The sequence below is a fragment of the Urocitellus parryii genome, chromosome 8 (genome assembly GCF_045843805.1).
Source record: "Urocitellus parryii isolate mUroPar1 chromosome 8, mUroPar1.hap1, whole genome shotgun sequence".
Taxonomy (NCBI): Eukaryota; Metazoa; Chordata; class Mammalia; order Rodentia; family Sciuridae; genus Urocitellus; species Urocitellus parryii.
Window position 1 is genome coordinate 98296923 of NC_135538.1, and position 20942 is coordinate 98317864.

At 38.3% G+C, this 20942-nt stretch overlaps 1 protein-coding gene across 1 annotated transcript in view; it reads left to right on the top strand.

The window, feature by feature from the left end:
- Nucleotides 1–20942, top strand: part of Gclc (glutamate-cysteine ligase catalytic subunit) — a 46375-nt gene that overhangs the window by 15839 nt on the left and 9594 nt on the right. Inside the window, exons 2-6 of the mRNA XM_026411255.2 lie at nt 8843–8955; nt 9769–9951; nt 14257–14370; nt 16029–16087; nt 16182–16312. Of these exons, the coding sequence (XP_026267040.1) occupies nt 8843–8955; nt 9769–9951; nt 14257–14370; nt 16029–16087; nt 16182–16312 (600 nt within the window). The remainder of the gene's footprint in view (nt 1–8842; nt 8956–9768; nt 9952–14256; nt 14371–16028; nt 16088–16181; nt 16313–20942) is intronic.

Sequence of the window (20942 nt, forward strand, 5' to 3'; positions counted from 1 at the left end):
ATAGTAAGGAGAAGAGCTCTGTGACTGTTTTAATAGGTTCCAACCAGAGATGAGGTTGAGGGTGGAAAGTATAGAGGAAGTGATGGTGGTAATGCAGGAAGTGACCTTTTTCTTTCTTTTCTTTCTATTTTTTCTTTTTTTAATGATACTGTGAATGTGTCTTGGAACCTCAGCATTTTTCATTACCAGATGGCTAGTAATTCTCAGTGAAATGCCAGCACTCTCAAAATGAGACTATTGAATGTACTTGGTAAATTTCTCGGTCCACAGGACAAATGCTAACAAGTTTAGTAATGTGACTGCAGCCTTCCCAGCTAATCTTCTGCTGGCAGGCGAGCCCTGTGAAAAGGCAGATGCAGGATGAGCCCTTTATAAGAAAATCAGGCTGACCTCACTTGAAAGCTATGCAGCCTGTGCTGACCTCTTCCCAGGCAGCAGGTAGCCAGTCAAAATCAGCCCCAAGCCAGGAGCTCCGACTACCTCTTCAAGATTTTTCATCCCATAGCATGATTCCATACATATATGGTGGGGAAGGAATTTAATTAACAAACCTAAATCTTCTAAATCCTGTTTGAAGCAAGTTAGAATTACTCTTTTTGTAGAATCTGCTATAAACTCCAGATACAGTTCCTGAATGGGGCCCTGATGCTGCCTTTGTAAGATGTGATAGAAGGTTTTAATTAAGTTTCTAAATTGCAGAGTGCCTACATCATGCTGGTGACCACAACAAGCATCTTATCACATTGTTAATTCGATGTCCTGCCTTTTCTGAGGTCGGTTTCTGTGAGAAGACTGGTTAGGTTCAAAATAAGGTAGGAATACTGCAGTTTTATGTATCAGAAAATCAAAACAGACATATGTTAGAGGTATAGTCTTAACAATTAAATTATCCAAAGAAGCACAGAAAATAAATGTCTCGTGCCATCTGTAAAGCACGAAAGAGCAGATCTACATTCAAGAATTTCCTCTGTGCCAACATCAGTATGTCCAAGCCAATTGCATTAGTGTGTCCAGATAAAATTAATCCCAGAGTTGTGGTTTCTCTTGAGTTTTAGTCCAGTGCTGTCCAGTACAGTTTTCTGCAGCAATAGAAATGTTTTACTCTGCACTGTCCAATAGGAACTAGAGAATTGAATTCTTACTTTTGGTTTATGTTAATTATTCTAAAATCTCACCACATATGCCTAGTGGCTAACATAATGGACAGCACAATTTGTTTCGTTAGTGAAGGGTGCTATTTTCTGCTCTCTGTGAGATTCACCACAATCTTCCTTGCAACTATTTTCTTTGACTCTTTTAAAAGTTTTGAAATTTTTCACATCAGCCTTATATTACTAATCTAGGCATGTGAAGAATGTCTTCTCTGTGTGGGCCAACATACTGCTTCAAGGAAGTTACACCATATCATATATGCTAATCATATGAGAAAATCATTGATTTTTATGCAGTGTTAAAATTGAGATTAATATGTTGTAAATAAAAAGCAGCCTACTCTGTAAGCTAAAGTTTTAGTCTAGCATGCCAGCAGAAGCCCAGGTCAGGGTGAGGCCATGTTTATTTTAGTTTCTAGAAATTTAAAGTTCCCCTGAAGTGTATCATGTGCAGTTCTGTGGTATAAATCATCATTTTTTTTAAAGAGAGAGAAGAGAGAGAATTTTATTTTTAATATTTATTTTTTAGTTCTCGGCGGACACAACATCTTTGTTGGTATGTGGTGCTGAGGATCGAACCCGGGCCGCACGCATGCCAGGCGAGCGCACTACCGCTTGAGCCACATCCCCAGCCCCCCATTACAATTCTTATTACACATATATACCACAATTTTTAATATCTCCGGTTGTATATAAAGTATGTTGATACCAATTTGTGTCTTCATACATGTACTTTGGATAATGATGTCGCTATCACATTCCACCATCATTTCTAACCCCCTGCCCCTTTCCTTTCCCTCCCACCCCTCTGCCCTATCTAGAGTTCGTCTATTCCTCCCATGTCCCCCCTTCCCATCCCACTATGAATCAGCCTCCTTATATCAGAGAAAACATTTGGCATTTGTTTTTTTGGGGATTGGCTAACTTCACTTAGCATTATTTTTTGTGCTATTTTAAACAGTTTTTTTTGGGGGGGTGGGATGGGTGGTGGCTACTAGGGATTGTACTCGGGGGGACCCTCAGACATTGAGCCACATCCCCAGTCCTATTTTGTATTTTATTTAGAGACAGAGTCTCACTGAGTTGTTTAGCACCTCGCTGTTGCTGAAGCTAGCTTTGAACTTGTCATCCTCCTGCCTCAGCCTTCCGTGCTGTTGGGATTATAGGCGTGTGCCACTGTACCTGGCCAAACAATTTTTCTTTCAGTCTTGCCATCTAAGTCTTTCCTATGGTTGATTAAAAATTAAGTAGTATCCTTTTGGTTAGTACCTTTGGGTATTACAAGTTTGGGTGTCATGCTACATCAGGAAATGGAGCCATCCAACTTGATGGTTGAGAGTGCTCAAAAAAAAGGTCAAATGTTCTCTCTGATAAGTGGATGCTGATCCATAATTTGCCTTGGGGGGGTGTCATGGGAAAAATGGAGGAACTTTGGGCAAAGAGGAGGACAGCATGGGGGTAGGAAAGATGGTGGAATGAGATGGACATCATTACCCTAGGTACATGTATGACTGACTGCACATATGGTGCGACACTACATCATGTACAACCAGAGAAATGAAAAGTTCTGTTGCATTTGTACAGTGAATCAAAATGCATTCTGTTGTCATATATACCTAATTAAAATAAATTAATTAATTTTAAAAATGTGATTGTTACTATTTGCTGGCTGAGGAAACAGTCTCCTGGACCAAAGGCGTGGTTCTGGACTTTAAAAGAACTTGTAATGTGGTGGGGAACTATTGTGGCATGATCTCTCAAGGATGGGCTCACTTTATCTGCATCCCTGACACGCCCAACAGCAGCTCCCCAGGGGAATGGGTATGCTGGGCCTGCTGTAGGAAGGTGTATTTATGTTAAAGGATCTATAGGCCCTCACCTTGCCTGGTTAGTCCCCACCCCAGGAATCAGCTTAAATTTAAATGCCACCTCCTTTGGGAAGCCTTCTGATTTTCTAAACCAAATTGGACTCTGCTATTACAAGTGCACAACTGTTTGACATTTTGAATCCTCACTCAAGTAATTAAGCTATCTTGTATTATTGGTTGTCTTTTCACCTACTTAAGAATTTTCAGAGCAGGAACTACATCTACCTGGTTTTTCACAATATTCCCAGCACCTGCCTAGCACGGGACTTCGCTGAAGGATGAAAAGACACAGTACTGAAAGAAGGGCAGCAAGGTGTGCTTTGGCACTGATGAGTCATCTGCTAGAGACTTTACCATCAAAGTGAGTTGTTTTTTTTAGGAATTAGTATAGGAGAAAACTAGGTCTTTTTGCATAGACCAGTGGGAGAGAGCCAACAGGGGAATGGAGGAGATGCCCCTGAGCCCTCAACTTCAGTAGAATGGCTGGAGACCCTGCCATCCATGCCTACTCTCTTCCTAGCTAAGTTTGTGGAGCCTTTTTCACTATCTTGCCCTCCTAGACCTGATCATCTCACACACTCCCGCCCCAGGGTTATGAGGAATCTTGCCCCACTGTCCCCAAAGAATGTAGTGCCTTTTGACTCATTGACCAGCAAGGATTTGGTGGTAAATTCCTTCTCTTTAGAGGTCAGGTATGTGATGGGTTAAATACTTTTAAGCCTTAGTTCTAATTTATATGCAGACTGACAAAGGAACTTTGTCAAAGAATAATTTTCCTAAAATTATTTAGGAAATAAATAATTTTATTTCCTAATAAAATTAGGACTTTAATTGACCTTAATGAAATTTTATTATTTCCTAATTAAGCAATGTTTTCATCTCTAGGGAGCAGAAATTAAGAAATTAAATAGAAGGAAGACCAATAGAATAGAGGAAGAGGATCAGGGAAGGAGGAGAGGAGGGAAAATACTAGGGAGTGAAATTAACCAAATTATGTTATGTGCATGTATGGATATATAACATTGCACTATTATGTTTAATTATGATGCACCCATAAAAAATTTGTGGTGGTGCATACCTATAATACCAGCTACCTGGGAGACCGAAGCAAGAGAATTAAAAGATGGAGACCAGCCTGGACAACTTAGTGAGACCCAGCTCAAGAAAGGGTTGGGAATGTACCTCAGTTGTAGAGTGCTAATCTAACATGTGCAAGGCCTTGAATGTAATTCCTACTGCTTCAAACAGGAAAAAAAAAAAATGAAGCAAAAATTAGTATTTTATATAAAATGTCTAGCCATACCTAAAATTCTAAACTCCTAGAAGTTCCTACCTTCAGGGAAGATAATCAAATTGTATAAAACTAAGGAGAAAGGAAAATTTTTATTTTGCCCTAGTGGTGAATGTCACTAAAAGACTTTATAAATCCTAAAAATTTGAATATTCATATTAACTATTATTTTAAACTTTAATACCACAAATATTTTGCTTTGTGTCTATTCTGTATATTCACTATTATTCTGCATACTTACATCACCCTCAGTTAAGATGTTTTGGTTTTATTGGCCTAATTTCAGATAAACATAAGTTAATTCCTACATTAAATGACTTGAGGATTATTGTGTTGAGGCTGTTCCTAACAACATTGTGTAGCACATAAGGCAAAGAAATGGTAGTTTTATACATGTTTTTGTCCTTGATTCAACAGCTCAGATTAATGTTAATGATTTTTATTCTAGGAATCACCTTTTAGAAACAGAAATATAAGGAATTTTAGTTCTCAATGTAGTATGTTATAGGGTGGCTTATAATGTAAAAGTACAAGGTTGTTCAAAAAATAGGACACTGGGATAATATAATATTTTAATTGTTAGTAGTAATAAAGGATACATAAGCTCTAGATTATGATTTCCAACTTATTTTAATTCATCTGTGCCTTTTTCATTGAAATGTTCACAGAATTGAAAACTTAATGGTTTAATTATATGAAGTTGAGATAGGTGCTGTCTACCCCATTTATATTGCTCTTTAGGTATTTGCTTTCAAAATTATGTATGTGTACAATGTACATAAGAGATGTTGCTGGAATTATGAATCTGTTCAGAGTTAGGAAGCTGATGTAGTAGTACCCCCCTTATCTTTGAGGAAAACATGCCAAGACCCCACATGGAGGCCTGAAACCATGGATAGTGCCAAACCCTACCTATGCTTTTTTTTTTTTTTTTCCTATACAGATATATCTATAAGAAAGTTTAATTTATAAATTGGGCACAATAAGAAATTGACAACAACTAATAATAATAAAATACATTATAATATTCTGAAATAAAAGTCATGTGGCTTGTCAGTCTCAAAAGAGTCAAGACAAAAATATTAATATTTGGGGACTTTGAGAAACTGAAACCACAGAAAGCAAAACCTCTAAGGAGAACTACTTTTTGTTTTAATCCATTTCTATACCATGATGTGTGGTATACAGAAGGGTCTCTATATCCTTTTTCATTATTTTCTCTTTGATTTTGTCTGTTCCTCTCTGTTGGATACAAAAAGGAACTTTAGGACAGGACCAAAATCCGAATATAAAATAAATCATTGTGGCTTTAGGTGTTTCTGTTTTGTTTTTTGCTTTAGGTGTTTTATATGTGGAAAGCATTGTCTTATCTGACTGTGTCACTTTTTGTTATCACTCACTATCTATATTATTGAACCAAACTCCATTTCAATTCTCATTTATCTTTTTTAAAAATGCAGTTAGTTAGCCAGGTATGGCAGCACACAACTGTAATCCCAGCAATTTGGGAGGCTGAAGCAGAAGGATCACAAGTTAAAAGCCATCCTTAGCAACTTAGTGAACCCCTTCCATCCCAAAAAAATATTTTAATAAATTTTAAAAGGGCTGGGGATGTGGCTCGGTGGTTAAGTACCCCTCTCCCCACCCCAGATTCAATCCCTGGTACCCCCCCCCAAAAAAAAAAAAAAGATCTGGTTAATTATTTAAGTTCTTGTATAATGTTGAATTAGAAATAAACAATGTGTTGAAGAGGCAAATGGGATAAAATAAGAAAAAGTAAGAGATTAAAGAACCATTTTGAGGACAGATGCAGAGAATCAGTGTGACTGGAGTATTTCAGAAGGCCTGAAATTTGTGTCTGAAAAATGTTCAGGAAATTCTTGAGGCTTCCATCAGAACTTAGACCTTATCAACAAGTAAGTCTTATTTCTTTCTCCTTTGGGAAATACGCTGATTTTTTTGTTTCACTTTCTTGCCAAGTTCATGGGATGATTATTGTTTAATTAAGGAGAGTCTGGCTTGTTAACATTTTAAATGTCATCCACTCAGCTGATACTAAGGCTTGGAGCTTGAGCTTTTTGTCCTCTCATGCTTTTACCCTATTCATGCTTTAAACTTGGACTAAGAATGATTTTGAAAGCTAAGAATTTTATTTTTTTTAAACTAGGAAATTAATCAAAGTTATTGTAAGTTAGCCTGTTTGTAATGAATACGAAAGTTTTTGCTCATTTTGGAAATGGATAACTTCCAGAGATAGAAACCTAGAAGCTAGGAGTAGGTATCTCTTTATCTTTCTTTCAGGAAGCATGTTATCTGGCTAAGAAGATAACTTCTGTAAACAGATGATGCCAGGAGATGTGTTGCAGACAGTGGGTGAAGAAGGAGATACTATGGGAGGAAGGTTCATTGCAACTGAGAGAGTTAGGAATGATCCATAGATAGAGCAATTATCCATAGAAAGAGCAAGCAGGCAAGAACCCTGGGTTCTATCTCTAGTACTGGGGGTAGACCGAAAGATCACTGAAATAAGGGTGGGGGGAATGGGCAAGCAGGCTCCATTCTTGACCTAACAAGATGGACTGATGCATCCATTTAAATCAATGAGTGTAACTATTAGTTACATGTCTGCTTCTCTGACATAATGTTAGACCCAGTTGATAAAATGGGCATGATCCATTTGAGAGATTTTAGCCAGTGCGATAACTCTTTGCTGCCTCATTGCTTACAATAATTTCATAGAAAGCCTGTTGTCGTTTATCAAGATTGGCATCCTCTGTAGTCTTAGCAGTAAGATCTAGTGGATCTTGAAGTCAGACTGGGGCAGGTTCTAATCTGTAATCAAATCTACTTTTGCATGATACCTTTAAAGATTAGTATCCATTTCTGAGTTCAAGGCACACCCTTTCCCATTATGCTCATTTAAAGACAAACTCAATTCCACACACACCCACACACACATAGGATCTTTTCATATACCCATCCTGAGCTTTAACAAAGCTTCCTTTTCTGTCAGGTTTTAGTTGTCCAGGAGTGGTTCATCTCTAGATGCTCTCTGTTGGCTCTATGCGCTATAGGAAGCCCTTACAGAGGCCTCAACTTGCAGTTTTCAGCAGTTGACAGCATTTGTGCTGGCGCAGATCTGCTTTCTGCTTCACATACTGGAATCAAACATTCTTACTCATTTTTTGAACTAAAAAATCCTATCAGGAACCTAAACTCATCAATAAGATGACGAGTAAATATAAATTTTATTTTATTGTTGTTTGGCTGCTGTTTAAACCTGCCTCGTTATTTCCTGTGGTCACCAGTATTTCTCCCTCTTGGCTGCAAGCCAGAACAGTCTCTTAACAATTAAGCATTACCATTCCTCTGATGGGGACTGCTGACTCAGATGCCTTCAAGACTTGGCAAGTATACATAAGTAAGGGAACAGGCACTGCACACTGCAGTGTGCATCCCCAGAAGAGAGCAACCAGTCCCAGCCTGCAGCTGAGTGCTGGCCTCCAGGTCCATGTCTTTATGGAAGGAATCTGGGTTTACATAAGATGTGTCAGGAAAATAGTGTATATATTACTTCCTATTATCTTATGAATCTAGGGCTGGTGTGCCTGTGGGGTCCCACTTTGCCATCTCTCCTCTATAGTCACTGTCTTGGTGCCTTGTACAAAGGGTACTTTTAAGTGTTTGAATATCCCAGCTCTATTCTTTTTTACTTCCTTGTGGATAATGGATGTTTTATCTACATCCCGGGTAGGAATTCATAATCATCACTGTTCATGTTGGCTATCATGGTTTAAAGCACTATTTCAGGGAAAACAAAAGCAGGTGATAGTTGTACTCTGTCCAGAAGTTTTCACTGATACGTAACTCTCAGTTTTTATCAGAATTCCACCAGGCATTGTTGTAAATGCAATAGCATGTCCTACACTGGAATTTTTTTTACCATTTCAGACTAGAAAAGTTGTCTTATTTGTTATATGCCAAGACCAAATTGTTAGAATCCCTAAAATATCCAAATTGATGGAGTCCACTTTTTTTAAGTTCAATTTTTTGGAGTCCATTTGGTGGAGTCCACTTGGGGTACAGGTCTAGAAGTGGGATTTGTAGCAGGGTTATTAAAGAATTTGCTGGTAAGTGACATCTCCCTCAAATTTTAAAATTCAACTTCTTTACAACCTCAGTTTACAGCATCTTAGCTTAAAAATATGTTTTAAAGTAAAATTTGTCAAAAGGGAACATCTTGAACTTTCTATGAGATGTTATAGGGAATAGAAGAAAGGAATAGGGAAAAGCAGGGCTCAAAGAATGAGTCTTTGTCCTCAGACAAAGCCTCTATTGACTTACCATCTTTTGCAGGTTTTCATATTATGCAAATTAGACTTATTATACGCTGGGAGTAAAGCAAGTGTGACTATCTCACGTTATTGTGAATCCTTTCCAACCTTTATATTTCCCTGCCCTTATTTTTATAGATCATCTGAGCTTGAGTCTGGAAAAATGTTAGTCTTTCTCACCTTTATTATTTTCAATAGGTGGAATACATGTTGGTGTCTTTTGATCATGAAAATAAAAAAGTCCAGTTGGTCCTGTCTGGAGAAGATGTTCTTGAAACTTTACAAGAGAAGGGGGAAAGAACAAACCCAAAGTAAGTTGATGTGCTGAAGGCTTAGTGTTTCTGAGACTGTAGAACTACTAAGACTTAGCATCTTTTCTCAGATTTATAAAAGGCAGATGGCACAGGAGTTAAGAGCACAAGCCCTATTTCTATGTTGCCTGGGTTTCAAAATACTGGTTCCTCTGCTCAATAGCTGAATAACCTTTTACCAGAGAGTTATTTAACCTCTCTGTGCCTTAGTTTCCTCATCTGTAGAGATAATTCCTACATCTGAAATGTTGAGATTAAATTCATTAATATTTCAAAATACTTACACATTAAGCTAAACATTCTATTCACTGCTATTAAATGTTTTTTAAGAAATGCATTGCTGAAACATAATTGGGATCACACACCATAGTGCCAGATAAAACTTGCAAATGGATTTTGTGGCATGGTGTTTTTAAAACATTTATTTAAAAGCATAAAGAAGGTGAGAAAGTGTATACTCTCTAGTTCATTTTCTTCTCCATAGTTTTTGAGAAGCTGTTAAAAAAAAAAAAAAAAGTTTAGACTCCCAAGTTTAAAATTGAAAGCCCTTAAGGCCACAGTTTTATTCCTGCAGAATAGATTAGCTTTGTCCTATGTAGTGAATGAGTACCCTGAGTGTGTTTTCAGTTACTTATAAATACTTTGAACCCCTTTTGAAAAGCTATAGAAAAATTAATAGCCTTATAAAGGAGTTCTTGGCTTTGTTTGTACCTAACAGCTTTCAAATTTTTAAAGCATCTTTAAAAACTTATAAAAATTAACTAGACTTCAGCAAAAGGATAAGATGAAATTAAAACTGTTTCTCCTCCGTAGTCATCCTACCCTTTGGAGACCAGAGTATGGGAGTTACATGATTGAAGGAACACCCGGGCAGCCCTATGGAGGAACGATGTCTGAGTTCAACACAGTTGAGGACAACATGAGAAAACGCCGGAAGGAGGCTACTTCTGTACTAGAAGAAAATCAGGCTCTTTGCACTATAACTTCATTTCCCAGGTTAGTTCCCATGTTAACATGTCTGAGCAGGTGTTTTAAAACTGTAGGTTATTAGGAAAGCAAATTGTGACCCTAAAATATGTCACCCTTCAATTCTCATTCTTTATAGACAGTTGAGACTTTATATACCACCATTTGGGGGTAGGCTTTCACATTAGAGCTGCAGCAAAAGTTACATTAGTTTTGGTCACTGGGTGGCAGCCTCACAGGATGCTGTGATGAGAGCGCTATCTTGACCAGTGGGAGATGTGGTGTGACTATGATGACTGACTGGCAGAGTGGAGGGAGCGCATGTCTGCTGAGCGCTTCTGACGAGCTAAGTCTCTGGGTGACTGTCAGGTGCTCTTCTCACTGGACTATAGCGGTCAGCCCCTCGGGCACATTCAAAAAGGATCATTTGCCCTCTATTATGTATCAGAGCATTCTTGGCCATGGAAACCAACCTCTCAAAGCTCATCTGAACTTTGAGGAGGTGAGCATTCTTTCACAATCTGATAGATCTCTAGCACAGATCAGATTTACGATCGGGCAGAACTGCATTCTTACACAGAGGTGCTGTGTTTAATAGGTAGGCTATTCATGCACCTCATTCTAAGCTGAGAACATGCCAGAGCAGTACTGGAGGACATCAGAGGGTCACCTGTGCCCTCAGTGTACTGTGGGTATGTCTTCACTGTGAGCAAGATGAATCACTTTTGGATATGGTGCTGGGAAGTCAACTGAATCAGGATTTGTGATCAGATCTAGTTATAACTGAAAGTACCTGAAAGGAAATATAGTAGTGAAATCATGTTTTCATCCTAGAATGAGGTGCATGAATATCCTGTCTATTAAACACAGTACCTCTGTGTAAGAATGCAGTTGTAACTGAACATAAACCTGATGTGTTTGTGCTAGAGATATGTCAGATTATGAGAGTACACTCACCTACTCAAGAGTTCAGAAGAGCTTTGGGACGTGGTTTCCATGGCCAAGAACACTTTGAGCTATTTTAATACCTCTTTCTTCTGACAAATGTCTGTAATGAACACAGACCTTCAGAGTCATACAGGTGATTTTAGAGAGACATTTAAATGGGAACTTTTTTATTAATTAATTTTGTTTGTTAGTTTTTGAGGTGGGGTCTCACTATATTATTCAGGTTGGTCTCCAACTTGTGATCCTCCCATCTCAGCCTTCTGAGTAGCTGAGACTACAGGCAAATGCCACCATACCCAGCCAGGAATTTTATTTTTTTAAGATCTAAATACAGAAGTGAAACCATAAGTAAATCAGCAAAACACCTGTAATCCCACTACTTGGAAGGCTCTGAAGTTCAAGGCCAGCCGGGGCAACCTAGCAAAACTCTTTCAGCAAGTAACACTTCAAGAAGTATCTCTTATTTTATGTGATTCCTTCATTCTACTTGCAACTGCTGTTTTCCTGCCCCCCACACCCCCGTCCCCCCCAAAAAGCCCTGAGTTTAGCAAGGGTAGACAGGTTTGTTTTGATAGCAGTTGGCACATTCCTTCATCCTAATGCAACATCCTAGGCCCTGAGAGCCTGCTCCACATCAGATCCAAGCTGTGTGGACACACCACCATGAACAGATCAGACAGGCTTTGCTCTGTGGAATTGGGGAAAGACAAAGATTAATGAATACCCACACATTTGATGAGTATAAATTAGGGAGGGCTGTGAGAGAGAGATGCGAAGCCCAGAAAGTGTGACATGGCTACTGATGAACTCTGGGATAGGAGAATGTTTCTCTGAGGAAAGATGATTGAAGTGATGTCCAAAGCCTTAAGAAGAGTTTCACTGGAGTGGAGAGCAGAGGAGTGTCCTGGGGAAGGGGAATGACATACACACAAGTCCTGGGAGAAGCCAGGCAAGCTGGAAATTAGAAGAAAGCAAGTGAGCTGGTTGTGACCAGGAAGCTGAGAATGAAGTGCAGGTGTGGTAGGGTGAGGCTGGGTGGGTAGGTAGTTCGTGGCCAGATCAGATTAACTAAGAATTTTAGTTATTATCCTGAAAGCAGTAGGAGGCCCAGGAAGGTGGGATTGGGTATACAGTATCACATTTTTGCTTCTCACCCTCCTATGGACTATAGCACGAGAATGGCTGTGGACAGGAGCCTGGGCTTACGAGGAGGCGTCTAAGAGGGCTGAGGGAACACCCTGGTGGCTTGGATAAGTGTGGCTGGAGGAGATGAAAACAGTGGATGGTTCAAAACTTGGCAAAGTCAGCCAATTGACTGGAAGAGAAGAGATGTCAGGGCTGTTGTTGTAGATAATTATTGTGAAAGCCTTAGAATAATAGAGTTGTGGCCTAGAAGCAGGCTGGATGTTATTTGACAACTTAGTGAATTTGAGAATTCAGGATCTTACATTTTTTCTTTTTCCCTGCTAAAATTAATAGCAACAAGGGGTTGTAACACAATCCAGAAATGTTTTATATTTTAAAATTTAAGAATATGTAGGTTTTTATTTGTTTCATAGCACTGGGGATTGAACCCAGTGGTGCTCTGCTCTGCCACTGAGCTACTTCCCCAATCCTTTTTTAAATTTTGAGACAGGGTCTTGCTAAGTTGCGCAGGCTGGCTTCAACTTGCAATCCTCCTGCCTCAGCCTCCTGAGTAGCTGAGATTACCAGAATGCTTTTACCACACCAGCCAGAATGTGTAGTATTGATAGGTGATGCTTTTAATGGGTATAGTATTGATGGGTGGTTTTTTCTGGGCCATAAAATATTTGGTTAAGTCCCACTGTATCTATTAGCTTAACTGAGAGTAGCTCATTGATGTTCTTTTAAAAAAGGTTTTGGCTTCTTGAGCCATTGTGAAGGGAGAATTGAGACAGGAATAGATTTTGTTGTAAAAATTTGTAATTAAAAAAAAATAGCCATTAGAATGGAGGGTGTTTGGGGATTTGTAAACAAAATAAGAAAAATTATTAATCATTTAGTTCTTAGAAACCTCACTTCATATTGATAGTGAATGATAAAGTTACAGCCGCAAAAGAGAAAGGATGCTTTGTTTAAATGTAAGCAATGTGATTTTTCTCTGTAAAGAAGCAAAGCTCTGTAGTGTGGACCAGTAATCCAAAACAACAGACACATGACTATTTAAATGAATTAAATAAAATGAAATTCTGACTGGCATGTCATGCTGGCCTCATTTCAAATGCTCAGTAGCACTCATGGCTAGCAATCTCCACCGTGGTTTGGACAGCACAGGCATTAAACATTTCCATCATTGCAGACAATTCTGTAGGCAGACTCTGGTCTAGAAGGCAATACTGTTGGTGCCTGAGGATCCTATTGCAATTCTGCCTTCCCCTGCCTGATTTTCTTAGTAAGAAATCCTCCAGATTGTCATTTTATTCTTCTAAAGGACTTTTCCTAAAGTTGCAGGCTCACAGCAAGTGATACACACAATTCTCAGGATCCCTTACAACTGGAAACTGTTTTCCAGATAAGATCAGCCACTTCAGCAGGTACCTTAGGAAAGGTAGGAGTTAAAGATACGGTGTGGGCTAGTCTTGGCCCTCAAGTTAAAAGTTTCCTACACTGATCTAAAACCTAGACAAGAGCCTGCCTTGTTTTGCTTTCACTAATCTTGTTAGTCTTTTTCCTCATAGCACTTAACATTGACCTTATAGTTCCAAACTGGGAAGAACTGGTAGCCTTAATACAAGTGAGGTGGAATTTGAGCTTTACATTTAGGTACAAATTTGGAGCTTCATTTTTCTACATTGAAATTAGAGTTGTTCTTAAGGTCAAGTAAGATAATATGTTGGGTGACTTCAGAGTGAACTCTTGATGGTAGATGGGGACACCAGAGACACTGGCTAAACTAGAAGGGTTCCTGAGTAGACTGTAGAAGCGAAAACCTGGAGATCACCTCCAGATTCAGATGAAGCCTATCAGGAGGTTGGGACAGGTGTTGTACAGGCTCAAAAGATAACGTGAGTTTAGCTGATGAAGGCCACCATGGAAGGTGGGTATGGGTACCTGTAACCAGAAACAACATCACCAAGGAGAGTAACTTCCATGCTATCAGTCCTCAGAAAAACCTAAATAAATATTATATAGATGTTGAGTGAGTAGAGACTCAAAGTCACTGACGGGCTGGAATCACAAAAGCAGGTTCTAAAGCAAGGTGATGAAGAACAGGGAGTGGTAGTTAAGGCATTGCTCTGGGGATCACAAAACCTGTGCTAGACCCTATAAAGGAAAATAATAGAAATGAGTATTTTTAACAGATGCAAATTATAGCAAGACTATAGGCAGTTAATTCTCATCTGATTAGTTTTCAATTTGTTGTAGATTAGGCTGTCCGGGGTTCACCCTGCCTGAGTACAAACCCAACCCAGTTGAAGGAGGAGCTTCCAAGTCCCTCTTCTTTCCAGATGAAGCAATAAACAAGCACCCCCGCTTCAGGTGAGTATGTCTGTGTTGAAATGCCCCTCTGAGTATTAGCCTGGGAATCTGCTTTGAGCTGTTTCCTGAGTCACACAGAAGGCAGCAGATATGCTTCTGCTCACACCTCAAAGCCAATAAGTGTTGCTTCTTGCATCCAGGTTTGATTTGTTCATTTTCCAAGTCATCTTAAAATGCATAAGTTTAGCTACTGTCCTCTTTTAGTGAGCAGATTGTTTCCAGTCCTAGTTCTATAAACAAACTGATTTGGGGACATATTTCCTTCAGTTATTCCTATCTTTCCCATCTCTAAGTGATCACCAGGAGCTGTGATCTACTTATCTCATTCTGTATCCCATGACAATAAGGCAAAACCTGTACACCACCTGGCATATGTGAGTCACACTTCTCCTTCGGTTCTGCTAACTTCTAGCTCTGTTATATTGTAGTTGAATTTTTCACTCTGTGTGGGGGTGGGGGTGGGGGTGGTACTGGGAATTGAACCTAGGGCCTCACACATGTTGAGCACATATTCTACCAATGAGCAGCATCCTGCCTTTGGGAGTTTAATTCTTAGGTTTTTAAATTGCTTCAGGGACTACGCCAGCTTGGCTTTGTATCTTTGAGTACTTGATAGTATCCTGAGGAAAGTTTACTGATCCATGGATGCTGTGCTCATTCCGTTAACAGGCATCCATATCTGCTACATGCAGAATCTTTTGTGGGAGACAGGTTTTATAAACATAGTTTCCAATTTCAAGTGTTGTCATGTGTTTAAAGGAACATAAAAATATTAATCTGCAAAAAAAATAGATTATGACAGGTGTTGAAAGATGGCAGCACCAGAGATTCTCCTTGGAGAAAAGAGGGTGCTTCTGACTGAGGGGATTAAAGCAGGATTCATGGAAGAGGTGGTTTTAGCTGAGTCAGTCAACACCTCCAGTAGAAGCATATACTGCGAGCTGCAAATGTAATTGTAGATTTTCTAATAGTTATGTTAAAATTAAAAAGAACTGAACATGATTTTATAAAATATTTTATTTAAACCAGTGTATCCAAACTTATTTCAACATGTATTGGGTATTTTTCAATTATTAAGAAGAGTTTTTACTTTTTTTTTTTTTTTTTAACCAGATGTTCAGACTCTGGTGTGTATTACTCTCATAGTGAGTTCAATTAGGTCTGGTCATATTTTAAGTACTCAGTGGCCCTAATGCGTCTGGTGGCTTCTGGATTAGACAGCCAGCATGGGTCTCAAGGTTGGGGTAAGGGAAGAGTAGGCATTGGGGCTCCAGACATGTCTTGGGAAATGAATATTTAAATTTGACTATAATCTTTGTAATTAATGTGGTAAGTGTTAGAAACAGAGTGAATCAGCCCATGCAGACCTTCAACAGCTGATCTTGATTTGGTGAATAACTGGAAGCCTTGAAAGTACAGGGTTGAGCAGGGGAGAAAATGGCATTCTCAAGTAAGAACCAAGGAGTTAATATAATGCAAAACCTTCTTTCAGAAAGTCCCCTTAGACTATCTTGACACATGCATTTTCTGTAGGATTATCTTAGAATATTAGTTTGAAGTAGGATTTTATTCCATTTTCAAGTTGTTAGTGGTCAAATTCTTCTTATATATGATGGAGCTTACGTAACCAATTTATGACATTTGGTTGTCTGTTTTAGTACCTTAACAAGAAATATCCGGCATAGGAGAGGAGAAAAGGTTGTCATCAATGTACCAAGTAAGTCTACAGAGAGGAGGTGGTGTGGGAAAGAGACCTCTTTAATCCTTGATTCTCACCATTTCCTTTTTTTCTCCCCTTATTAATAATACAGTATTTAAGGACAAGAACACACCATCTCCATTCATAGAAACATTTCCAGATGATGAGGCAGCAAAGGCTTCCAAGCCAGATCATATTTACATGGATGCCATGGGATTTGGGATGGGAAATTGCTGTCTTCAGGTATTGTTTCAAATCTATGGAGAGGCAAAGTGTCCTCACCCATTACTTATTTACTTATTTTCTTTATATATGCATGTCTTCCTGTTTTAAAAATCACATTTTAACTAGATTGAAATAGCAGCTGGTATGCCTTTCTAGAAAGTATTGAGATTGTTTTATTAAATTCATTTAAATTTTTGACCAAGAATTCCGGAGTCTACAGTTCACCACAAAGGTATATAGTGTTAAAACGCAGAGCATCTCTGATCATTGTCTGCATTCTCTTTATATGTCTGATTTTTACTGCCACCTAATGGCAGAGTGGTGAGGTTGTTAACCTCAAATCTATTATTTCTGAAAATGAGCTGGGATATAACTACTCCAGTGAATTTGTGATCCAAGGGAAAGACTGTTTGAACTTGAAATTTTTGTATTCATACAAAGCCACCCAGTAGTATAAATGAATAACTATTTATCAACCTGTGTTTGCCTTGCCCTGGCTAAGTTACACAGGAGGTAAAATAGCCCTTCTTCATTTAAAAATTTTCCTGGATCTGATTGAGTCACTGATGCTCCTGGCAGTGATTGTGCTCAAGTCACTCTGGACCCAGGGAGGGAGAGCACAGGGCCTGTCACACATGGGTTTGCAGTCACTTGTTGGCTCTTGCTGTGCAGGTATCTGGGTGACTCCCTTCATTTCTCCTCAGTTTTTTTGTTTTCAGTTGAAAGAAGGGTTTATGTTAAGGCCCTTTTGGTCTCACTCTTGTTTTATTTCATTGTTTTATTAATAAAAACTTGATTTTAGCTTTAATTTGACTAAAATCATATTACAGCAAGAGTAAAAAGTTGTATAAAGCATGAATTTTCAAATTGAGAATCTCAAATTTCATTCAGTGTTTGTTGCCCAAGCAGATTTTTCTCCAGTTGTAATTACTTCAGCTGATTAGAGAGTCTTTAGGAGTCTGCAGTAGTGCAAAACCTAATGGCTGTCAGCACAGAGATCAAGAAACCCAGCTTTCTTCTTACCTCAGCACATCTCTTGTCTTCTTGCCCAAATACCTCCAGCTTGTTTATTTTTAAAACTGTATAACACAACTTGAATGTGCAGGTCATTTTTCTCCAGGCTGATTATAGTTAACATGGACAAGCATAAGGTTTTTTCTTTTTCTTTTTTCCTTCTCTTTTTTCCTGACATATAAGGCATAGGATTTGTGGCATAAGCTTTTAAACAAACAAGGGCCAGTAAGTTTCCTTACAAATGGTTATACCTAATTTAAAAAGAGACCCTTTGACTTTTAACTGCATATCTGCTTTCCTATCTTAATTACAAATATTTCTAAAGAGAGCCATTAAGCTCAGGCACTTATAGTGTGTGGCTTTAAAATTGTGTGAGTGCTCTCTAAGTACCATTACCTTTTCTTGGTTTAATAATAAACCAGGGTGTTCCACCAAGGACAGCACAATTGCTCTGATATAGTTCCAAAGGTGTATTCTTTCCCTTGAAACACTGTATTTGTACAAATAAATGTGCTTTAATGGTAGGTGATATAAACATTTTCATTGTGAGAAGATATAGCTGTCTATCCAATTTAAGCTTTGTCATGAGTTTAGTATTAAGCTTTCCTTTTTCCAGTGACATGTCCAGTTTCAATACTCCATTCAAAAAAATGATTAACACAGATAATGTTTAGTATGTGCCAAGTGAGGTGGATTCCACAAATAGCCACAGAAATTGCTGCTTTTGTATCTTAAGTGAAACAAGAAAAATTGTTTATTATAGTAAAGCAGCAAAAAAAAAATAATTTCAAAGTTAATTCTTTTTTTTTTTTTTTTTTTTTTTTACTAGGGATTGAACTCATGCTATTTATTTTTTTATTTTGGGAAGAGCCTCAGTAAGTTGCTGAGGCTGGCCTCAAACTTGCAGTCTTCTTGCCTCAGCCTCCTAAGTCACTGGGAATGCAGGCATGCTGCACCACACCCAGCCTTACCATAATTTTTTAAGGTTAATGGAAGACTTACTGTACAAGACAAAAAAAAGCATTTTAACTACAAAATTTTTAATACTTCCTGGGCTTTTTATGAAACATTTAATAAGTTCCTGACATGTTATGATAGTTTTTTTTTTTCTGCCTCAGAAAATCATGTGGCTTCAAAAATTTTAGAAAAGGTTTCTGACATCCACTTTTCACAGTTCTTCCTTAGTCACCCCTCTTGTCAGTTTCCTAGTGACATTGTGTTTCTTCTTTATATGATGCAAGGACACCAAAAGGCCAGTTGTAGTGCACATACCTGTAGTCTCAGGAAGAAAGAGACAGGAAGATCACAAATTTAAAAGCCAGCCTCAGAAACATAGTGAGGTCCTAAGCAATTAGTGAGATCATGTCTTTAAATAAAATATAAAAAGGATTTGGTTCAGTGATTAAGCACCCCTGGTACCAAAAAAAAAAAAAGATACCAGAAGCCAAAACTGTTTATATATTCATACCTTTTTAAGTTATAAGAGCTTTTTTTCTTTCCCCATTAAAACCATCATTATGATGATGCTCTGTTAATTTGATAAACTTGTTGTATCAGTTCTAGAGTAAGAAAGGTCATTATAAATGTATTTTAAGTGACCAAAATAACTTAGTCATGGCACGGTTGTAAACTGAACTATCAAATTCCATTTGATGCTTAAGTAGACTTTTCTAGGGTTGGCTTTTTCAAGATTTGCCTAGGGATTTACTAATGTGTCCTAGGCCATCTCAGAGTAGTCAATCAAAACACGGGAAAGGAAAAGTGTTTATCATAGTGTCTTTGAAAAATCAAGAAGAGTAACTAACACATTCTAAAATATCATGAAAAGGACCTAAGAAAACTAAAAGATGTATATTCAACAGAATTCTTTAGCCAAAATACTTCAAGATTTAGGTATTGAAAAAATCTCAATCCCTTGTAAATTTGGCCCTTTAGGATCATGGTTTTCCGTGTCTCAACATTATCTTTGCCCCTGTCTTCTCTTTAGCAGCTCTTTCCTTCTCAGTACTTTTGTTAATTTAATAAATATTTTTAAAGCAGTAAGTAGGTGTCAGATACTGTCCCAACATACTTGGTATCCCAACATACTTGGACTATTAGGGCAAGACAGATCCCTCCTGGTGCTTATATTTAAGTGATGTGGTCACAACAAACAAATACACGAATACTTTATCATCATTTTCTTCATGTTTAATGCTCACCACACACAAGTTAATTTCTCAGTTTCTACTTTGCAGAAACTTTCCTTGCTCTGGTTGTCAGTGACCCAACTGCCAGTCCCCCTTTATCTTTATTTTAACCTTTGAAACTCCTTGATGTCATTAACACAGCACTAATCCATGTTGAATTAATCTGTAACAGCTGGTTAATTATCATTGCCTTTTAATGGAACTAATGTACCAATTTGAGCATTGACATAGGAATTATAGGAAAGTCAAGAAATATAAATTGTTTTAAATTATTTTTGTAGTTACCATACTGACATAAAATTCAATTATAATTTAGCAGGTATACTTGTGAGTCTCCCACAAAAGTTTTCTGCTCTTATAATGCAAAGTTGGGACATAGCTGAAATTGTTGGAATTAATGGATTGAGATTGTAAACATAAACCATTTAGCTGCTGTATTTCAGCTCTTAAGCATCTAAGTTATTTTCTGCACCAACACTGAACTTAAGCTGTCATTACTTAATAACAGTAGTGGAAAAAAAATAAAGCAGTTCCAAATTTGCAATGAAAAATATATTAATAGAAACACAATTCGTGTTCCTGCCCCTTCTTCCATGACCACCACCCTTCCCCATGGAAGAAGGCAGGACATGTTTTGGCTTCCTTTGGGTGATTATTTTAGAGGATTTGTGCTCACCAATTGTGTGATCTTTTTCTCTAACTTTTCAGTGTCCTGCTTATCCTTCCCATGGGTCTCCCTATCTTCAGGACATGGTCTGACTCTGCTCCCCAAGTATTTCTTCAGCTCTGATTTCTCCCCTGGACAACATTCCTGGAGACCTAGCCCCTCATAGGGCCTCTATAAGCTAATCATGTCATTACGCACCCCCTTCTCTGTAAACTTTTCTTATATGTCCTAAAAACACCTCAACGAAAACCTGAGTCTTCCCATCCCTGTACCATGGTTACCAGAGCCTGCTGCTTTGATTTGTCACTCCTTTGCCAACCTTCCCCCAGCCCTACTGATTCTTCCGTGTCAGCTCTAGGGTTTTAACTGCTTTCCCTTCTTTCTAGTCTTGCCCACTTTCAAACCTTCCTTTTCCTGCTACCTGTGTACTTTTGAAAATATTCTTTAGCATCTTCAAATCCCTTTTATATCAAAATTTCAATAAGCCCTCTGCTAACTGCAGTGATGGGAAACCTATAGAAGGAAACAATCCAGAAGAGGAAATGCCTTGCTGAACTTCACCATGCTGCCTGTGTCTGATTTCTCTTCCTAACTTCTTAGTCTGTTTCACTTAGGAACATGGTTGTTTATGAGTTGTCCATATACAACAGAAGATGAATTAATACCATTTTCTAGTTAAATTCACCCAAGACAGCATTGAAACAAAACTCCTGCATTAAACATTGTCATTTTCTCCAGCCATCTTCCTTCTCAGACTTTACTGCTTGGGAAGAACGCT